Raw genomic sequence first — 22,896 nt, 5'->3', positions numbered from 1 at the left:
CACAGACTGCTCTCTTTTACATAAACAGAAAAATAGATCCAGATATTTTTGGGGTGTATAAAAACACCATTAGCAGTGACTACTTCATTTTAACATAAGAAACAACATGTGCATTAGATGTGCTCATTTAGGTTTTGCACTTCTAAATAAAAAATGCCAACTTGAAAAAATGGTACACAAACTAAAAACACAATTTGGAAACAGTTTATTTATTTTTTTTTTAGAAACAATGACTTCACTGAAATGTGCCCGTCTTCCAAGTAAATTCACTTTAGAAGTTGTAAACTTAAAACATTCAAAACTGATTAAAAAGAAATAGCAAAACAACAAAATCACAAGTTGAGCTAAAACGTCTCTGGCAAATCCCCGGTTCTTCGTCTTGGGCGTTTTATCATGAGCCCAGAAGGCTCTGAAATGTCTTCAGGTCTTCGTTTCCCTGATCTGACTGATGCTGCAGGAGAAAAAAAACATCAGAACAATCAGTGAAAAAAAGTCTATATCAAACAAGGGGAAAATGATAAAACTAACTTTAACTTTAAGTTTAAATTTCTGGACCTTTTTCTCTGGACTGACTTTCCTACTTACTCATCTACAACACAAGTTCCAAAAGTACCTTTTAAATACCAAAAAATGTCCTGCTAAATTCCAGAAAAACAAACAAAAGTTTCAGAAAGTACCTGTTAAATTCTATGAAAGTTCAGATTAGCACAGGATAAGGCCATTGAGAGTTTTGAGAAAGTATCTTTTGTGTAAATTTAGATTTAAGTAGAGAACCTAAGTTTAAAAAAAAGAGCCTGGTCTAGAAAAGTACATGTTAAGTTTAAGAAAGAGTTTGGGTAGTTCTATTAAAGAAAATGTTGAGGTTTAGTAAAAAAACTGAAAGTAATCTGGTAAGTTCCAGAAGGGTTTCAGGTAAAATACTATATCTGGTAAGTTGTGCAAAAGATCTACTAAGTATGAAGACAGGAAACACGTTTGTGGAAAGCATGGTCCATTTTATAGAGTGCTTGTGTAAAATCTTACCAAGCCGCCTTTCAATCTCATCAAGCTCTGCCTTAGTTTCCTCCATTTGTTGTCGAGTTTCAGAAAGCTTCAGTATCGTATTATTACGCTTATCATCCTCGTCTTTTTTCTTCTCCAAGGCTGAACGAAATTCAATGAGCAACTCTATCCAACAACAAAAATAACAATATAATACTCATAATCTGACTGCAGTCACAAAAAAGTTCATAAAGGGAGTGTAAGATCCATCACCTCTCTCCTTCTTCAGTTCGATGTAGCGTTGAGGTAGAGGGGCTCCAAACTTCTTCACTCTGTCCACATGTGGCGCTTTGTTCTGTGCGCCCCCAAACTTGCCACTGGCACTGAGCCTGTTCCCGTCCAGGGTCAATATGGTGGGACAATAGTTCCCTTTCTCAATAACCTGTGAGCAGGAAGTCATTTAGCGGGTAAAGAAACCCTGTGGAGGTTAGCATGGTACCATCATCTGTCAGAGAGATTCACTCACCGCCTTCCTGTAATTGGTGGCAGACTCTATGTCATCCATCAGAATAGTGTTACCAAGGATGTTTTTAAACACTGGAAAGGAAACGTGAGGAAAACTTTCACATACGAGGTAAACACCCAACTGCTTTTTAGATTAAAATTAAACAATAAGATGAAAGAAGGACAATGTGCAGCAGATTCCACCAAAGCTCTCAATAAATCGCACATTTTCTAAAAAGTTGTATATCTTTCGAACGTGTTGTACTGGAAATGCAGCTAGTGTGTGAGTTTGGATTTCAGGGGGGAACCTTACTGTAACAGCAGACGATCAGACCTTGGCAACATATAAAAATCTACAGAGGCTACAAACACCTGGTTAAAAACCCATGGGGGCAAAACAATTATAACAAAGAAGAGAAATCATCGTATTCCAGCTCACCGCGCTCACAGCTCTCCTCTTCGGTGGTATAATTCAGCAAGTTCCTCGCATAGAGCGGATTCCCAACTGGACTGAACAGTTCTCGGCCGTTTTTTATGTGAGGTAGAGGTCTGCAAGAAATTTAACAGGGCCAAATGACATGATTAAAGCAAATTTCTCCACTTGCACAGAATTTCTACTGAATGCTTTCAGTTTTAATGTTAGTGAAAGATGTTTTTATCTGCTTTGGAGCTAAGACTCTGAAACGGACAGGAATAACTGGAAAACTCCAATGGACCCATTAAAAACCTCTCAACTTCTGCACACACATTTTTCTAGAGTTCTCAATTCTCTTTTCACCCCTTTTTAAAGTGTAAATGCAGAAAAACACTATGAATTCACATGAGATTTTCACAATACGTAAGATTTACACTTTAAACCTCAGAAACTACATAGTAGATGTAAAAGTTGACAAACGGATGCTTGAATTGGTCAACAAACCAGGATGGACTGATAGATGAACTGACCACACAAGGAAGGGGTGAATAAACAGGAGGATGTTAAACAGATGGAGGGATTGATGGACAAAAAAATGGTAGATAAACAGGAATAGGTGGAAAGATGGAGAGAGGAGGGTGGACAGAGAAAATGTGGGACAGATAAAAAATGAATGATGGACAAATAGCCACAATGAATTAAATAATGATAGATTGATGGTTGAACATACAGATGGACAGTGGACAAAAAGGGATAAATGGATGGATCGATGAGTGACTGGATGAATGGGCAATATGGATGAAATTGGGAAGTTGGATGGATAAATGAACGGATGGTCAGAGACTGACGCAGTTGGACAGGGAACCGAGGCTGGAAAATACAAATATTCTCCTTAATTTGTTACATTTTTTCTATATTGATGCAGAACTGCAGGAAATTGAATTCCATACTTTTCCATATTGAAAAGATTGGCTATTCACCCTTCTCTTCTTGGATGCACATAAATGCTGTCGAGGGCCATGACCTGCTGCCTGCCATGCTCGCTACGGAAGATCCTCTGAGCTTCTGCCGTCGTCTTGGTGATGACGCAGTCCATTTCTGAAGACAGGTGCCAAGAGATGACCCAGGCAGCTTTATCATCACTAATATGAGCAAGGTGGCCCACCTGCAACCAAAACATCAAATGATTTAGACACCTGGCTCCTGAATAAAAAGAACAATTATTTTAAAAGATTCAATCACCATCCCCAGGATATCTGGTCCACTGCGGTTAGGCAGAGGAAACACTCTCCTGTTAATATCCTCTATTCTTTTCTTTTCATCTGCGTTTTGTTGGAGTAAACTGTCAATATTTTGGATCTGCAAAGAGTTAAGAGTAGAAATGCTAGAGTCAGAGAAATCCACAAGATTAAGATTAAAAGAGAAGAAGAAAAAATCCGCAAAACTTACAGATGAAGGTTGCAAAACTTGTATTTTGCTTTCTTCCAGCCCTCTTTTGAGGGCTTCCTCCTTTTTGTTGGCATCCAGGACGTTTTCTTGTGGGAGGAAAATGTTTTAATGATTTGCAGCAACAAACAGAGATAGAAAAAGCTGAGAAAGTGGTTTTATGCATTAAGTTGAGATTTTTTCAGGCTTCAACATGAAATCCCTCTTAAATACATAATGTTAGAATCTGAAAGAAAATCACGGGTAGAGATCAAAAAAGAAATCTCACCAGTATGCAATTTACGAAGTCTGGCAAGCACGGAACATTTTTTGTTGAGTTTCTCATAATTATCGGTCAGCTCGTCCTTTTTCTTCGTCAATTCAGACACTTTTCGTTGGCTTTCAGAATCTAAAATGTGAAAATAAAGATGGAAATTAACAAGAGCAGTACTACCCATTTTTAAAGCTGGTTTTGTTTTTGCCTGATCAGATTTCAGGACAAATTTCTGATCCCAACCTAACAGAACTCTCTGACTGGCCTTTTCACTTCTTGTAAATAATCTGTTTTTATCATTTATTTTTGTGTAAATCTACTTGCTTTTACTTTGTTGCAGGTAAAATTTTCCAACTGAGGGAAAATAAAAGTTATTTGTAAGTTATTCTATACAAATGGCAGATCTAACATTCAAACTGATTTGCAGTATTTGAGGAATGATGAAGGTCTCCCTCGTTTATGCTCATAGGAGAATTTATTTGGAAATTATTGAGCTTCTGTCAACATGAGGAATCTTTTGGTTTGTTCCCAATGCATTCTTATTCCAACAGATCCATAAATCATTTGCATAGGACAGCTGTGTTATTAATAACCATTTACCGTCGTAAAAATGGAAGGGAAGTTCAAAAGGACTCAAAGATGTAGGCGGCATCACCACTTCTGGTTTGAAAATGAGAATGTATTTTCTTCCGTTCTCTCCAGGGCTGTTCTCCCTGATCGCCAGCCTCTGGCAAGAGTTGTGATTGTTAATATGACATAACGTTCTTCATGGGAACACCACTGATGAGGAATGTTACTCACCTCGATGTGGGTGCTTCCGTCTTTTAGGTTTAATTCAACAGTGCTGGCCACTTCAAGGACAGGGAGGTTTCTGCTTTGCTCCCCATCAGGACACTTTATGGAGACCAACACCTTGCCGTTCAGGTTCTGCCCGGTTGGATTACCATACTGATCCTGAATTAATTAAAGGAAATCAGTGTTGTATATTTCAACAACTTCTGCTTTAAAAATGTAGTTTGAAAGAGTGAAGCTCACCATAATCTTCAGAGTCATGTTCTCAACTAAAGTTCGGTTGGCGATGTCTCTGCTGTAGGAAACAACTGGGATTTGTGGCTGACATTCAGGTCCTAACTTGACGGGTTGATTGGCCACTACATTTACAATGATCTATGGGATGGAAAGAAATCTTAATAAACAATATGTTGTTGTGAATATAAGAAGCATTTTAAAGGATTCTGAAAAGATGAGTCAATAATGAGTCACAGCTGCCAATAACTTCATGTTTCCCTTCTATAGATGGCTCCATATTTCTCCCCTTTCATAAAACAAATCACCTAGCTTTTCAGGATTTATTTATTTCACCAAGCGCAGCATTAATGCGTTAAAAGCACATGCAAACCAACCTGATTACTGAACACGACTTCTGTTTTTTCAATCTTCAGGGAGAACTGTATGGTGTACGTCCCAACACTTTGTGGGATTTTTTTATCTCTGCAATGAAACAAACCACAATGACACATTTTTTTACATGATTTGAAGGATTCATTAACTGTCTTTGCATGTTTTTTGAAACCAAAAAACATGCAAGAAGTTGTAAAAGCACTAGATAATTTAAAGAACTGTTACTCATTATTTAACAACTATCATACACAGTTGCCAGCAATGCTCTAAGCAAACAGAAAAATAAATCATTGCTTTGCTTAAATCTACTCAACAACATTATTGGCACATTACCTAAAGTAATAACGGGATTTGTTGTCATTCTCCATCGGTTTACTGCACATCAGCATAGTGGCCTGCACAACAGATGAGGAACAGTTGGATGTAAAATTATACAAATTGTCACATTTAACAACAAACACTGATGAATTTTATTAGTTATTTATATGACCCACCAACACAAACCTACCTAAATGTAAAAAGCAGAGGAATGGTTACGAATTTTATTTTATTTTACAATAAAAATCTGAAAACATCCTTGGTCTGGACTTTGGGTCATTCTAATAGATAATAGTGCTTTTGCAGACCTGATGTCATGGTTAGGATGAATGTTCTGCATCCTAAAGGTGAATTCTGACAACTGTCTCCATTTCCAATAAAGAAGCATATCCCCGCAGCATGATGCTGCCATCACAAAGTTTTCTCACATGTTCCAACTTGAGCTTCCAATCAAACCTACCAACCATGTGCTCTTGGTCTCTATGATTCTATTTTGTCATGTTTGTACTCTGGGAAGCCTCCAAAACCTTGCAGAACATCTTCATATATACTAAGATTAAATGTAATTCATTGCCTTATTAACACATTTCTGAGGCAATTGCACTTTATTTAGGATATCAGAATAATGGGGGCTAATCAAATGCTTACGTCATGATTTTTGTTTTTTTTTATTTGTAAAAATTCTGAAAACAGAATTTCTAAGCAACTTCACAGCACTTTGTTACATTGCCTCTCTTATTTATAGTCAACTCACTGTTTCTGGACGTGTCATTGACTCTCCACTCCAATACCACATGGACAAATCAGCAGACTTAAAAGCCGTCATCGCACTCCCTGCATCAGACAGCACGGCCACAGAGAAAACTAAAACACAAACACACACACACAGCTGAGACTCCACTTCACTGGATTTCTGTGGGATTATTTTTCTCTAAATAATCCTGAAGAGTTTAAGTAAATGATTTGGAGAAATACGGACCAGGGAATGTCCCTCCAGCGAGAAACCTGGCACTTGTGTCGTAGTTTACTGAAAGTTTGTCGGGTTTGTTGGGATCAGGGATGATATTGAAGTTCACATGTGGACCAGGGATGGGTTTCCTATTAAAGCACCCCACAAATTCGAGTTGATAGTACCCCCTAGTGGAAGAAGAGAGCAGAAAGTGAAGTAGACATTGGTTCACACTCACTTCAAGGCATTTCCCAAAATAAAATCTCAAAGTTTGTAGTTCTTATAATATACGTTTATTGTTTTTTATTATGTCAAGACTTACTTTAACCCTTTCACACTAGTAACTGTAAAGGCTGCTTTTCCTTCTGCGTCCACAGGTTGTGAAGTGACAGATGTCGTCACCTGTCAACACAATATTCAACAGCGTCATTCTTTGCATCTCTATTTTTTAAAAATGTGACAGATACAGACTGATGTTATTTACTGGCTTTCCAGCTCACCTTTACTGTTGAGGGTGAAGCTCTCGTCTCCACCACCACTCTCTGGTCTGGGGAAGGGTTTCCCCACTCGTCACACAGCTGCACGACGAACGGCGTGGAAATACCTGTACCATTCAAGATCTGCAAAGGCTGCCGACAAGTGAAAGACAAAATGATGCAGGCTTTCATTTAAGTTGCAAACCAACAATTGTGTGATAAGTTAGTTTTATTTTTACCATCTCAGGCCCACTGAGGAGTTTCAGCTTGGTGGGGATCCCGGCCGTCACTTTAAAGTTGATTTGTTCTGTGTAGTCGCCACAGATGAAGCAAACTTCTCTGGTCCCCAGAGGCCCCGAGTTGAAACGAACTCCAGAGACTTTAATAGAGCCGCTGCTCTCCTTAAAAATAAACGCATACAGAGAGGTTCAGAAGAATGTTCTCTTGTAGCAAAGATTTTGTACATTTTAATTATATATTTGTTCAACACTGGTTGGGGACTTTTTACAGGCATACAATAAGGTGGCATATTCACAAACAAATAAGATATGTGCTTCCAAAATTAAAAACTGTTATTTAGGTAACTTGACTTTTGAATTCCTGGGTGCCTTTTTAACACTCACAATTATTTGTGAGTTTTTTCAAAGACAGAGATACAAAGTTTATAAGTACACAAAGAAATTTTTGAAGTTCAGCACAGATGGTCTGGCGTTTTGACCCTGAGTTTAGAAAGGAGGCTTTGTTGTAGAGTCTAGGAGGACAGTTTAGATTCTGATAAGCTCTGGGTGAAAAACTGCAACAAGAGAGGAGTGACTAAGACCAAATAACCAATATAATGCTGCTTCATGATACTGTATGAGTATATATGGGTGTGACAAGTTAGCAGAGCCAGGCCTTACATCCTCCTCTGTATGTGTACGTACATTTAATCCAGGATTAAACATTGCTCATAAATGTTTTGCAGAACTCAGTCTGGTTACTTAGTAATTGTTTGCCACCACACTTATCTCCAGTGTTTATCGGAGGAGAGGCAGGGCCCACCCTGCACAGGTCAATAGTTCACCATAAGGCATCACAGAGATACTCAGAACCGACAACCATACACACACACACTTACTCTTTGGGGAAATTTACAGAAACTAACTAACTTAATAGTCACTTAATATTAGAAAACTGATATTTTAGGTGTAAAACATTTAACATTTATACATTTGCGTAAACTGGAAAATCAGGAAGAAAAATGTTGACATCTGATGTAGGAACTGTTGGATTTTTTTTCAGGTTAGATGGAGCTCCTGCACCACAAAAAAAATAATAATCAAATAAAACATGGACTTAAATAAGTTCGATAGCAGTATTTAAATTCATATTCATTTGTGCATTTGTGTCCCTACCTCCCATATGAATGCAATGTTGGATTTATCGAGACCCTCAGCTTCTACAGCCATTGAAGTCACACAATCAGAGGTCAGGCTATTGGTGACATTGTCGTACTGGTCCACAAGCTTCAACTCTGCATGGTCAAAATATTAAGAACCACATTTTATAAAACTCTAAATATTAAAAAATGTATTTTTGTTTTGAGTGATCATGGGCAAGCTCACTTATGGGTGCGGTGACACATTCCCCGAGTTTCACTGTGTTCTCAGGAACAGTGGCCTTCAGTCGCGCTGGTTCATCTGGACAAGGCCTTTGAACAATGCATGAACAAAAATGCAAACCGATCTCTTCTTTTGTCCAAAAAATTCAGACAACCATGTACATTTATATTCACTTTGCAATTATTGACAATGTTTTTTTTTTTTTCAGTTTATAGCCTCAGATTAAAATAAAACACGATAAAGTTTGTATTTTTAATATAACAAAATGTAAAGAATAACAAGAAACTTTAAATTCTGATATCACCTAAATTTATTTAAATGATTTCCTATATCCTCATGTGTTTCACAAACCCTTGAAACTTACACAATGGTAAAGCTGAAAGACACACTGTGGTCCCGGTAGGAGACCTGGTGGAATCGCTCTTCCTGGACTTTTGTGGGAACCTGAACATCTGGCAGTCTTCCCATTATCAAAGCTCTCTGATCAATGTCTCCTGTCCAGTTAACCTTAAATACAGACAAGATGCATTAAATCAACTTAAGAAGCATTAGAAAACAAGTCACATTAGCAAAAGTGTACTAAAATGCAACACAATACATGCAATGACGTGTTATATGGCGAGTCCCAAACACACCTTGATGTTGGAGGCTATTTCAGGAGTGACCTCCACCTCCTTGCCAGACTCATCATAGAGCTTAAAAAGCAGGTTTTCCAGCACCCCTCCAGCTTGCCACTGTATCCTTTCCTTGTTCTTCAGCTCCAGCCTTTCCTCCCCCTCACAGAAAAGCTCCATCCGTGAGACTCGGCAGCTTGGCATGACCTTCAGCTCTGTTGTGACGGCTGCAACATGCTTCTGACTCTAGAAACCAAAACATAAACACAGAAAACTGTAAGACTGTAATCCAAGAGTTTAATGGTGGAACATTTGTTCTTAACTTACAGGCATGTCAAATTTAGCTTGCAGCATTTGTGGCTCTCCGTTGATGATTTTCAGGTTTATAGGCTCCGTCACAATCTGGCCGGTTCCTGAGCTGCTGCAGTCTGTCACCGCCAACTTAAGCCCTGGAATCTAAAAAAAAAAGTAATAGTTTATTTCTCAAAACCAAACCAAATAAAAAACACATAACAGCCCAATTATGCAGAGATATATGTTCACTAGTCACAAAACATTCAGGATATTCAACTATCTGGAATGTTGACAGAAACTTGGGCCTTTAAGTTGCCACTGGATAATGATATTTTTAAGTAGTAAGGCTTAGTATATATAAAAAGGTGCAGGTTAGCAGCGTTCTACTAGATATCTCTGCCCAACTTTAACTCAAGTTCCTCCTGGACAATGCATAGCATTAATATCTCCAACAGCAATGGCAGCCAGAGATCAGCACTGAGGCGAACTAGCCCACAAACATGGCCACTGTGGTCATGTACCCTAATGTAGGTTATTTATCCTGTAGTGTAATCCTCAAATTGTTGTTATTTTTACACCAAAATCTCGTACCTGGCAGCGAACTATCTGTTTGGCGTTGGCGGTGATGTTTCCAGCCTCATCATGAACTTCAACATTAAAACTAGCTGGGTTTCCATTCTCCACTTTCACTGGTTTTACTTCCGGTTTCACAAGAAGGGAATGCGGATTGCCTGAAACAGAAATAGAAATAGAAAGAGGGGGAGAATTGGAAGTTTTCAACTATTTTACATGATGCCAGTTTCCAGATGTGACTTATTACTATGTTTTATTGACTTTCATATATGAAAGTCAATAACATGTTAATAAAACGTTCAAATGTGCAAAAAACTGTGATACTATAGTTATGTATAACTATCGTTATAAATAACAATGGGTACGCAGATAATACATTTATGTACATGGTCCATAGTTAAATGTACAGTTTTTCACAGGTTATCCGTTCCATGTAATCCTGTCATGATATGGCGACACTTTAAATAAATATGTAAAAAAATATATTTTGTAAGACGCATGCTACAGATTTAATTCATAAATAAAAGCAGTCTTACCAGGAAAGGGACTGATCTTGATAGTCTGTGTTTGGTTTTTCAACCCTGGCAGAGTCACTTTCAGGTCGAATCTCTGCAAAAACAATGAAAAAAAATGTTTTTGAGTATTACTTTATTTTAAACATCCACTAGGTCTTCTATCAAACAGGAATGGAGATTATTTCTACCTTGGTCTGTTGGTAATTCTGGACTTCCCCTATGACTCTGACACCTTTGATGGTAAAGCTGTTCCCACTGGTGGCCGTTGTCTCAAAACTCACTTCCAAATCACTGAACAAGCACAAATAAAACAAGAAATAAAATAAAAAATCAAAGGCTAAATATGCAGTCTGAAATCATGTAAATATAAATACATTTAAGAGTAACTCACCTGCATTCAAGAACAGGCTGGAGATTTGGAGGAGGTTTTGTGGGGTGGCCATAAAAATCGGTCACCTGTGTGGGAATACTGAACGGCACTCCGATGCGCAGAGATGGGTTCAGTGGACCAATAGTAAAGATCTCTGCATTTCCCTCTAAAAGGACAAAAAACCCAAATGTGTCTGCCTGAAGGATTGTGGAAGAAAATGAAACCACTTCCATATTGGTCACATAAAGTCACTTTACCTTTGACTGTGAACTTGTGCTCGTAGCTGGGAAGCTGTCTGCCGCCATAGGATGTTATGACCTTGTTGTTGGCGTTGTCACTTATCTCAGCTTGTAGAGTCAGAGTGTACTTCCCCAGATTGGTCAGGGATCCTGCATTGAAGGAAACACTTTTTCATTGGTATTCTTTTGGGTCGTGAAAAATTCAGAAGGATAGGATGTGAAAAGAAACAAACCAATTTTTTTGAACCAGTGTCCATGAACAGGTACATATGGGGCACTGAAATGACAAATCTGTTTGGGTTGTTTGACGTCTTTGGCGCCTATGTATAAAATAAGAAAAATCTACATTAAGAGACAGAACAATGAATAACTTACAAGCAATGCAAATTAAATTCAGTAATAAAATAAGTAATAAAATCTTACATAACACCAATCATATGACTATGATACATCTGATCTTACCCTGAAGGAATATTTTGAGTCCAACATTCAGTTTTATCCCTCCACCTTGACCCCCTGTTTGAATCCTGGATGAGATCGATTTGTCATTTCTGTTAAGAATTTCCACAGCTAAGGGCCCTGAAACGATGCAACACAGAATGACTGTTAGCTTGATTTCTTAAAGAAAATAATATTTGAGTTCAAGATTTGATATGAGTTGGCGCAATAGAAATTCACAGTAAAATGGGAAAAAGTGAAAGCAACAACACGTTACCTAAAGGAGTCCCAGCAGGAATAACGGCATTTTGTGGCAAAGCATTCCCATCAGGCCACTTGACGCACAGCTTTTCTGGCAACCTGGAAACAGAGCGATGATCCTGGTCACATTTCAAGACTACTTATTTAGAAAAAAAAAAAAAAAAAAAGAGTACAATGCAAGAGTCAAGAAAAATTTCAAATGAAAAGTTCAAACTGGGTATAATTAAATTTGTATATTTCATGTCTCTCTGCAAACATTTATTTATTATATACTTAATAATATTAGACTTATAAACTTATAATAATTTATTGCATACATTTTTTTACACTAATCAGGAGCAATTGTAAAACATTTTGACTTTCCACAAGAATTAACTTACTTGTCAATGTCGGTCTCGATGTTTCTCTTAATACTTTCAATTGTAGCAGACCGGTCAATCTTAGAGATGGGTATAGTCCTGGTGTAATTGTCATAAAGCGCCTCTGGCACCTAAGAAAAATGTGATATAAATCTGATCATGTTAGAATGGTTTTATTTAATTATAATGTAAACCTATCAGTTTCCTTTTTACTATACAAGTATTTATTTTAGCCCAATATAACATGAAACATGTAAATTAACACCACATTGAAGGAAGCTAAAAATATAAAATATTTAGCAAAAAAAAATTACATCAGTATTGACTAATAGCCCGGTTTACTCAAATTTGTCAGTAAATTAAAATGTATTAAAACATAAATGCATTTATGAGAATAAACTTGAGGGGTTAAAGCATACATGCAAGTTTCTTCACAAATCATTTATCACAATTAGAAATGTTCTAATTTAGTCAATAATAAAATTGTACAACATAAAAATAGCATGAAGAACATTATGACAGTAAAAGGTCCAGATCATATGTACCCAATGCACACCAGCTTATAAACTGAAAAAGTGCAACTTAATTAAGAAGCAAAAATTTCACTTGAACAAAATATTTCTTTGTTTTTGTTTGACAGATAGTTCACAGCTGTCATCTAGCTTTTTCAAACTGCATAATTTTTTTTACTTACACGCGTGATTTCCACTTCTCCGCCGGTGGCAAAAACATTTCCTTTATGGACTCCATACAGGAAAAATGTATTCACTTTGCCGTAATAAATCGGCTGAGTTCTCTGAGATTTCACCTGAGTTAAAACACGAAAAATATTAAAGGTAGAAGCCTACAGTGGAAAACAGGAATTTATATAGATTTAAGAAAAAATTATTATCACTGTCTGACAATAAATCTGACAAAACTTTTCATTTTTTAGGTCAGTTAGTGTTATCAAAATTATCTTGCTTTGCTAAATGAAAAAAATATTGATGATTTCAAGATTTTATTTTCAATTTTCTTTATATTTAAAACTTTTACAGTATATTTTTAAATTATATAGCAGGAGTCAGGGTTAAGATATCTTTCTCTCACAAAAGTTTGCAAATTGTAAAATTCGTCTTGACAGAATGGGTGATAAAGCCTGTGGGCTCCAGTACTCTGCCTACAAACTTCTCTACTGAGAGCAGGTATTTCTGATGGCCACTAAAAAACATTGAGCCTATTGTCTTTAATGTTGTAACTATATTGGTGGTATGATAGAGTCACGGTGCATTTGGAAGTCGCATGTGTGTCCGAGCTTCAACTTCCTGACTCGTGTCATAAAGCATTAATTCAGTAGTGTCACGTTTTCTTCTTTCCCCATTCTGCTATCCATTTTATGACGTGCACCAGTCCTTCCTTTAGTAAAACACACTCACAACGTGATGTTGCCGCCTGTATACAAATACAAGCCATGTCTGTAGAAGAAAAGATCTTTGTTTTGTGTTTCTTTGCATATTATAATCAAATTATAATGGGGTGTTGGCGCATTTCATGTCTGTACAGGCCTTCTTTCACAGGGCTCAACTGTCGCTGGTAAGAGTGAGATATTTCCTCTGTCACTCTTACCAGAATATTTACAAGCTCTTTTTTTGGTTTGTTTGTTTCTAGGGCTGACATACACATTTTGTTCTACCGACTTTATAATACAGAATTGACAATATGATGGCTTGAAATTCCAGTGGCGTGTAAACTTGCATATATTTCTTTGAAATTATGAAAGAGGCACCGTAAAGCTTCTGGAAAGAAGGGGAAAGAGGAACCAGACTTGCTTTTGATTACCTATGATGCAGCACAGAAGCAGTGTGTTCGTTCGATCTTAGTGTATGTACATTTCAATAATCGGAGAAAGTAAAACTGCATCTTCCATTTCTGGCATTTAGAAAATAAAAACAATTTTGGCAATCCTAACTCACCTAGAGTAGAAAAAGTATTTAATATAGCATCAGAGAGTGAGAAAAATGTTTGTATATCCATCTGAATATCTACACTGAAATATGTACAATTAAATATTAATGTTAAAACACTTACAAGATCCCCTGCTTTGTATGTTTTGCCATCCAACTCAATAGCAGAGAACACCGCCCAGGGATGATGCATCTTCTTAGTGGGCACATCAGTTCGTGTCACAGTCTTCGAATAGCCGAGGAACTTTACCTGCTTATCAAACTGACTGTGACATTTTTCAAGCCACTGCATGAAATCTTTCTGGATGCTTCGATTTTTTGAGGCTTTCTGTAAAATTCACAGTAAAAACCAGAAAAAAAAGCATTAGAGAAGCGCTATATTTTTCACTATTAACACTACTGTATTTTTTCCCTGTAGCTCAGAGAACCTACTTGAAAATACTTCTGAATACTGAACAAAAATTAAAGTTGTCATCTACTCTGGATCTTCAGAATCAGAACCGAACAAGTAGAATAAATTTTTGTGTTACACTAATCTGAAGTAAACATCCAGAAAACTGCAAAACTGTTCACACACTTTAAATCAAAGATTTAAATCCATTTGTTTAGTTAATTTGATTAGTATTTGGTGAACGTAGATTAATTCTTGTCTGGATTGGAAGTTTTTATTATTTTTCTTTATTTTGCACTCTAGTGGAATGTTTATTGTTTTTCATGAAAGCACTTTGAAATTCCTTGTTGCTAAAATGTGCTATGTGCTATGTGCTACATGCAAACTTGACTTATAACACTGAATCATCACCTGAACGTTAAAAACAGGGGTGAAGAGGGTATCCCTGTGTCTCAGTTTCAGCTCCAAGTCCATAAACTTCTGTTTGCTGGCATTGACTCTGAATTTGTCGTTGGTGAAAAGCACCCCAGAGAAGCGGCTGAAACACTCCAGGGGCAATGTACTTTTAGCAGGGCGACAACACCAATCGAACCTGGAACATAGACAGAATTTGTTTTTACATTTTATTGTTTTTCACAGAAGCAACATTAACTGATAGTCAATGTTGAATGTCAATAAGTTGACTAGCTAAGTCAACTTATTGACTTAGCTAGTCAATAAGTTGCAGGTATTCTGGGCTACTACAGATAGTGCTACGTATTTCAGTGTAAACTGTTTGATTGCTAAGCAGACTTCTATGTTTCAGGCTATACATGTGCGGCCATGAGCAAAGACTGGATCATAAAACAGGTGGGCTTTTAGGTTTTTCAATCCAGTTCAATGCTCTACATTCTATTGTATATGTCGTCCTTCATGCTAATTTTAAGTAAGCAGTAAGAAAGCCAGAAGAAAAATACACTAATGGAAGTTAGAGAGGTCATCATTGAGATATTCGCTACCTTCTACAAGTTTAAGTCTATCAAAGCAATGCAGCCAGTTTTGCTTGTTTTGATTCAAGGCATAATGTGGCAGTTTATCATGATTCAGCCAAAGTGATAAAATAATGAGCTAGTCTGGTTTTTATTGTTAACGTGTTTCTTCCTATTGAGCAGCGAATGTAAATAAAAGGTGCTGCATGTCTTTTGCTGTAAGTATTTACTTCTTGAGGGTTTTCTGTTTGTGCTGCAGAGCCAAGGCTCCACACTTCAGCGGCTCTGATGGAGCCTGTGACGTCTGTAACAAGTTGGACTACACCATTATTCTAACAATGGCGGGGATGGACCTAAAAATTTATATTTATTTTTTTCTTTGAAAATGGTGGCTTTATTTTGTTCTCTGTTTCTTTCGCCTTTTCATATTGCTATTTGTTTAAATACAAAGGTTATATTATACGTCTTTGAAAATGGCGGCTTTATTTTGTTCTCTGTTTATTTCGCCTTTTCATATTGCTATTTGTTTAAATACAAAGGTTATATTATACGTCTTTGAAAATGGCGGCTTTATTTTGTTCTCTGTTTCTTTCGCCTTTTCATACTGCTATTTGTTTAAATACAAAGGATGTATTATATGTCCCCATCCCGGATTTCTGCCCCAGGAGATGAGCAATACAGACTTCAAGTTTTATCAAAATTTTGTGATATTATTGTGATAGAAATAAAAATGAAGATAAAAACTATTTATTATTTTCGTTTTTATCCATCGCTGCATGACACGATGATCACAGCCCCACAAACACAAATGTTGCTCTTGAAAAACATTCGTCAAAACTTTTCTTTAGGACACGAGTCACATAGTGTCATTTGTATCACTAAACTGCATTTAATCACATTTTTAAATGTATTAATATTTATTAATACTTATCATAAATAATCTTGACAATATGGACATTTTTGTGGAGTTTCAAATATCAATATTTGGAATTTACTATGACAACAATAAATCTGAATTCTTATCACACTAAGAAATTTATAACATTAAATGATAAACAATACAATAAATACAAATGTATTTACTCGGAAATTGTGGTGTAAGGGATAAGTCGTCCATTCCAGAAACACTCAAAGATGTCCCTCTTCCCTCTGGCCTGATTCATGGTTCCAGACTGATTCTCATCATCATCTTCCTCAACAGCTGCTAAAGACACAGAAGCACATCCACTTCACAGATCAAGGTGTGAGAAAATTTTTCCTAAGCTGCATGAGATCTGAATACCTTGAAGAGCACTGGGATCTTTGGGGTAGGTCTCCTTGTCGTAAAGAAATGGATGATATCTCAGGATCCCGTCCAAGGAGCCGCCGTCGGAAGTGGTGGCCTTGAACTCAAATGTGTCTACAGCTGAGTTTATGTACAGGGTCTGCAAGTCATCCTGCACTTCTCTGAGATTCTTCTGACGTAAACCTTTAGGAGGTTTCTCCCGCAAAGTTACCTGCCGAAAACAATAATAAAAAAAAATCTGAAAGCAGGAGTTGGTTCTCTCTGAACCAAGTCACAAAATTATCCACCAATGTCCCGTACTCCACCTCCTGTCCCCCTTTCACACACCCCACGATAGCCGTGTCATCTGAGTACTTTTGCAGATGGCACAGTTGGGAACAGTACTTAAAGTCCGCAGTGTAGGTGGTGAATATAAACGGAGACAGCACAGTTCCCTGGGGAGCTCCGATGTTACAGATTAGACGGTCTGATTTACAGCTCTGTAATCTCACATACTGAGGTTTGGCTGTCAGATAATTGATGATCCAGGTGATGAGTGATGCATCCATGTCAATTTTAGCCAGCTTCTTGCATTGTAATTCTGTCTGAATGGTGTTTTAGGCTGATCAAAAGTCAAAGAAAAGGATGCAGACAGTGGTGTCAGGTCTGTCAAAAGAAGAATATGCCCTCTGCAGCAGGTATTTAATTGCATCATCCACTCCTACCGATCTGCGTATCGGTGTATAAATGTGTGAGCGTTTGTGAGTGCGAATGGGTGAATGTGACTCTAGTGTAAAGCGCTTTCAGTGGTCAAAAATGATTGGATAAAGCGCAATATAAGTTCAGTCCATTCAGTCCATTTCCATTCCTAAGTGGGGCTGGTATGCCCCACCTCTGTCAAACCGGTTAAAAAACTGGTTCAACTCGTTAGCCCATTTGAGATTCCCCCCAGCAGGGCCGTTAGCCTTCCTCTTCAGTCCTGTGATCTCTCTCATCCCAGTCTAAACCTCTCTAGCACTGTTATTTTTAAATTTTTCTTACAGCTTTCTCTTATACATAGCTCTGTCTTCACACAAAAAATAAACAAATACAATTAAACACTTAAATTTTTTTTTAAAAATGGTTGTTTATCCAACCTTACTGAGGTTGACAGGATCTGTAGGGAGGAATGAGAAAAATACTCAAATGACAGATTTTTCAAGGCAAACCTGAGGTTAGAAAAAAAGAAGAGGACAGAAATGGAGCCCTGTGGCTCTCCGCTTATTAAAAAATATTCAACAAAGCCTGTGACTTAAAGTGAAAAATGTGATCAGTGGTAAAAAATAAAAAAATGTTTGGATGCACAATACAAGACCTAAAACAACAACAACAAAAACAATTACAGTAATAGTCAACCAAACTCACCAGAATATCAATTTTTGGACCGACATCTGATTTTTGAGACTGGTCCATTTTGTGGTTTCCGTCGACTCCATGAATGTAATAATGATAAATGTGCCTGGAGAAAAATATAAAAAAGCACTATTATGTCCCAAGCTTCTGACATGGGACATAATAGTGCTTTAATAGTGTTTCATACTCTATATGAGTGAGCAAACTCACGCTAGCCGTCTGGTCCACTCATGAAAATCATCTTTTAGATATTTGATGTGATCAGGACAGACTCCTGTTATAACAACAGCAGTGAAGCTTTCCTTCCTGGTTTCCTCCTTGATGATGTCTTGAAGGTAACTCTCCTCGTGTGTTATGTGCGAGAAGTCACCAGGCTGCCGCGAGAGGGTAAAATGAGATGTGCCGATTACTTTTATCAGTGAATTCACCAAACACTTTCATTAAAGTCTCTCACCTTCCTGTTTAAGATGGTCCCTTTGTAAACATCCTCTTTGTTCTTCTCTTTTTTCTCAAACTCGTCCTTTGATAGAACCAGCTCATGAACATCTGGAGAGTTTCTTGGTTTGGTGATCATCTGATAGTTACAAAATGCTATGGTTCATTATACAGATACACAGATTTTTTTTTCTCTTTACATTTAAAAAAAATTCAAAAACATTTATTTGGAAATTGTGTTACTTTTGCTCATTGGCGGTTTTTACCTTGTCCCTCTTTAAAAGATACTAAAACTAGATTGGCCACAGTAACTACATATTAACAATGAAATTAAATAATTGAATTTAAATTATAGTCACCCACTTATGCTTAATCAAATGCATCGTAGTTTTGCTATTGACTTATATGCTCAACCAGTACTCTGCTGCCCCAATGGAGACCAGATCAAAGGAGTCAGATCAGCCAAATTTTTCTAATCAGGGAACATTTCTCCCATTGAAATCATCATAAGTCAGCAACGCTCTCTGGACAAGGGGTTTCCTCATCCCACTTTGCATCAGCAGGAGGAAATCACATAGAAGTGGTTTGGAAGTGGTTTTGCTTCTGCACCAGAACCAAATCCAAGTCTGAGATCATATTCAGATTAGAATGTTGCTTTTTTTTATTCATTTATTTAAAGGTGAAGTTTTAGTCATTTTTCCTCTCAGCTTCCTTGCCAACGAGCGGGTCCATTAAGAGCTGGACGGGACACAGGATCACAATAATTGTTCCACCAGATCTCTGGGGAATTTGTTTTTGGTATTGCAATACCTGCCCGCTATTGAGGCTGCACACTACAAAAGGTCCGGGTCACCTGTGACCAGACCAGACATGCGACAAGGGATTTTGTTACCTTTTTCATATTGATCTGTGAAATCTCATGTACAGACAGTTTTAGAAGTATGGTGTGTGTTAGAATGGGTGCGTATCTATGAGAAACAATATCTGTTGATTTTTAGTGCCGCTTGTGGAAACTTGTGTAATTATTCATTGCCAGGTTTTTAAAATATTATTTTATAAAATCTCTTTTCGAGGGAAACTTAGCTATGAGGAAGACTGATAAAGATACACAGAAAACTTCTGCTAAAAGTGGGAGAAGAGGTACTGAATCACGGTCTGTAATTTTCACCCACAGAGCACTTTTCTGCTTAATTCTTTTCTCCCATTCAGACTGACAGTGTTTTTAAAAGGTTTAAAATTAAGGCTTATTCATGTCCAACAATAATCTTTTTAACAAAACAACACATTTTAAATGGTTTCATAAGCACACTCACTCTGACTGAGTTTCCAATGTGGAACGCTGCTTGTTTGCCCCCAACTCCAAAGTAGGATATATCGCTGTTGAGACTGCGACGTACAGGTTCAGGACGAGTGTAACCCTCTCTTTCACTGGATTCCCAAAAAGATTTCCAAGAAACAAATCAGGTAATGTGGCAGAATTATGTTTTTATACAAAAAGCTATTGAAGTGGACACACTCACTGGGAAGTCTGCAACGAACCTTTCAAATGTGCTGTTTTCCCTTGTGAACTTAGAGAGTCTGTAAACAGCCCAGTTATTGAGCTGCTTGGAGGTCATCCCGCATCCATTGTCCAACACAACGACAGCAAAAGTTTTGTCAAAAAGCTGGCAAAAACACACACACGTTAATTCAATCCAGTCCTAACTTTATAACAAAATTGAACACAAAATTTAAGGTTAAATCAAGTCTGCATATAAAGAACCAACCAGCCGGATCTCTATCGTCCTGACTCCTGTGTTCTTAGCTGTAGCCGAAAGAGAGTTGTCCACCAGCTCAGCGAGAGAGCAGGCTGGAGGAATAGAAGCCATCAACATAAAAAAACAACAAACACAAAAATGAGGAAGGTTATGATCAAGTTATTTTAATTTCTGGCGACCCATTTACAACACACAAACTCACGCAGTGATTTTTGGCCCTCGGCAAAGTACTCAAATGTTCCGCTCTCGATTAACGTGTTGTAATGAGGAACAAAGCTGATGACCTCCTCAGCTGCCACTGGAAGGTCTTGGTCCTTGCTTTGCAACAAGTAGAGGGTGCTGTTATCCTGAAGCTCCTCTACAAGGAGACAAAGATACAATTTATGATTTTAAGATCACGATGCAAACATTTTTTTTTGCATCATGTTCATAAGTCTCTTCACTTTTCAGCAAGGATTTACTCACTAAAATTGACATGATCAACAACTGTTCTGTCTGTTGTTACCAAACAAATTTTTTGCCATGGAGGAAGACCGAATTCCTGTGGGCAGAAAAAAAATCAGCTTTATTTAAGATGAAACATGCAGTTATTTCTAACCAACAAACATCTGTTCATCACCTTTTACAAACAAAATAAGTGAGTTATAAACAAGGAAAACACAGGGAACATCAATACATTTAGGAAAAATGTGCTACCATAGATTTTCTAATGCGTGATACAATTCCAGATGAAAAACATTATTACACACATGTGTTCAGTTTAATACAGATTTAATAAATAGTTTTGCACAATAATCCCATTTTTGACTCCAAGTAACTACCATGTTAGTAATCAATTATACTGATGATTAATTAGCTTTAAAATATTGCACATTCAGCAGATTTTTCATTTCACCACTAAAGCCGTTTTATAGAATGCTACACATTAAAAGATACAAACTTTTTTTTTTTTAAAAAAAGAACATTGTAATGCCTAAAATGCAATAAAAATAGCATTCCTCCAGTAGTGTATGGTTTATCATTTGTAGCAAATGATGCATCTGCAGCTAAAAAAACTACTTCTAACATCAACATATGAAAAGCTCAGACCTTTAGCATCAGCACAGTGCAGGGCTAATCTATTGACTATGCTTTGATTAACCAGAGATTTTTATTTCCTTTTTTTCATATCTTTTTTAGTCAGGCTACAGTGACAATTATATGGCCAAGTTTCGTTTTTTGTAAAATCCTTATCTAACATGCTCATTCTTGCAGATTTACAGGGAGGCCGGTGCCTATCTCCAGCAGTCAAAGGGCGAGAGGCGGGGCACTACAGAGACGGAACTAAAACTTATGTTGTTGGACTGTGGGAGGATAAAGAACAAGATCCCAGGTCCATATGCTGCAAGGCAACAGCTACCACTGTGGAGCCCAGTTTTAATAAAATATGTCTAAATAATTACTTTTTAATTGATAACCAATTAAAAAGTAATTATTAATTACTTTTAAAAAGTAATTAAATGACAAAATCTGTCCAATAAACATAAGTCAATTGTAATATAAAAATAGCATTTGCATTGCACTTTATCAAGTCAGAGGAATCCAAAGCACTTTCCACTACTTTCAGTCATTCACACGCTCATAGTGGTAAGCATCATTGTAACCACAGCTGTCCTGCAGCAGCCTCTGACCACTAGCAGCAGACAAAGCACCCCTATGAGAATGTCCTGGGGCGAAACTGAGATTGTTGGAGAGGGGTTCAAACACCATACATCACTGTCACATGACCAAATTCCACAACTGCTCTTTTACTCCTAAGCAAACAGCAACAAGATGGAAATGAACATTTCCCCCTACAAATTTAAGAAATGTTTCAAAACCAGAAAGTCTAATTAATTCTTGTCTGAAATAGCATAGAAGGTAGATAATTTGCGACACTTTTCCTTTTAGGTTTTTCAAAGATATTTCAAAGATATTTGAAGTTTTCCCAAATACCACTTTTTTAAATTAAATATTTTCCTTTATATTATTCCTTTATATTATTATATTTTAAGTCAATTTTACCTTATATAGGGTGATATGTAGCCATTCCTTTAAACCTACAGAAACTTAAAAACGTGTCTTAAAAATAGATGCTAAGAAAAAAACGAAACTGCTTTTGGAGGCTTCAGTGACCCTTCACACAACCCCAAAACAGAGCAGAGAAGCAAAACTTACCCTGTATACAAGTACCACAAAGTCGGCTAGTTCCAAACCGAATTTCAGAGTTTTCTTCAACCCCTGTTGGTAGTTGGGTAGACAGTTGTACACATTAATCATATTGCTCAGTTCTTCCTGCAGCAGCCCAGAGGAGAGGAACGGTGCACTCCGTTAAACTTTCTCCGAGATTATCGACAACTTTGCTGCAGAAAACGTTTCGAAGCTCCTTGCAACATGTTCCTCCGTTAAACAAACCGTCTTCTGTGTCTTCTCGTTGTAATGCTAAGTTGCTTCGGATATTCCTTGCCAGACAGTATGAAAAGCATAAATTTCGCTCGTGCGTGATGTTTGTTGCTAAGAGAGTACGGAGAGAAAAAGCGTTATTGTGCTCGAGCGCCAGGTGGGTCTTCCGGCTATTTTTCCGGATCCTGTTCGTTTAGTTTCGCTCACAGAAAAGATTGGGCTCTTTCGGCTTCTAATTGTGCCCTCCTAACAAGTCAAGTGAACCTTTTTTCATTTAACGAATATAAAAAAGTTTAAAGTTTCTCCTCATAGAATGAC

General features: G+C 37.3%; 1 protein-coding gene across 2 annotated transcripts; it reads right to left on the bottom strand.

The window, feature by feature from the left end:
• Positions 1–182: 182 nt before the first annotated feature.
• smchd1 (structural maintenance of chromosomes flexible hinge domain containing 1) lies at positions 183–22,740 on the bottom strand. 2 transcript variants are annotated; one of them, XM_014982951.2, is made up of 47 exons: positions 22,354–22,740; positions 20,623–20,698; positions 20,360–20,515; positions 20,167–20,249; positions 19,940–20,064; positions 19,714–19,828; positions 18,420–18,539; positions 18,176–18,339; positions 17,978–18,071; positions 16,592–16,805; positions 16,393–16,513; positions 14,753–14,933; positions 14,075–14,278; positions 12,702–12,815; positions 12,029–12,138; positions 11,665–11,747; positions 11,412–11,528; positions 11,183–11,269; positions 10,968–11,099; positions 10,732–10,876; positions 10,529–10,631; positions 10,362–10,434; positions 9,844–9,983; positions 9,286–9,414; positions 8,980–9,204; positions 8,709–8,851; positions 8,348–8,433; positions 8,138–8,256; positions 6,983–7,144; positions 6,768–6,896; positions 6,590–6,669; positions 6,298–6,455; positions 6,073–6,182; positions 5,334–5,395; positions 5,003–5,090; positions 4,635–4,766; positions 4,401–4,553; positions 4,200–4,326; positions 3,615–3,734; positions 3,350–3,435; positions 3,143–3,259; positions 2,881–3,065; positions 1,925–2,034; positions 1,508–1,578; positions 1,255–1,423; positions 1,024–1,167; positions 183–451 (listed from the first exon to the last, which is right to left on the bottom strand). In XM_014982951.2, exons 1-47 carry the CDS (start codon positions 22,453–22,455, stop codon positions 345–347), a joined length of 5,871 nt encoding a protein of 1,956 aa, XP_014838437.2. In that variant the 5' UTR covers positions 22,456–22,740; the 3' UTR covers positions 183–344. The 2 variants fall into 2 exon arrangements, with proteins under 2 accessions (XP_014838437.2, XP_087857437.1); XM_088001311.1 differs by having other exon boundaries at positions 16,393–16,510.
• Positions 22,741–22,896: the final 156 nt, after the last annotated feature.

Source organism: Poecilia mexicana, unplaced genomic scaffold, assembly GCF_051168715.1.
Source record: "Poecilia mexicana isolate PSO_F unplaced genomic scaffold, ASM5116871v1 scaffold_20, whole genome shotgun sequence".
NCBI classification, from domain to species: Eukaryota; Metazoa; Chordata; class Actinopteri; order Cyprinodontiformes; family Poeciliidae; genus Poecilia; species Poecilia mexicana.
This window is presented reverse-complemented; position numbering and strand designations above follow the sequence as displayed.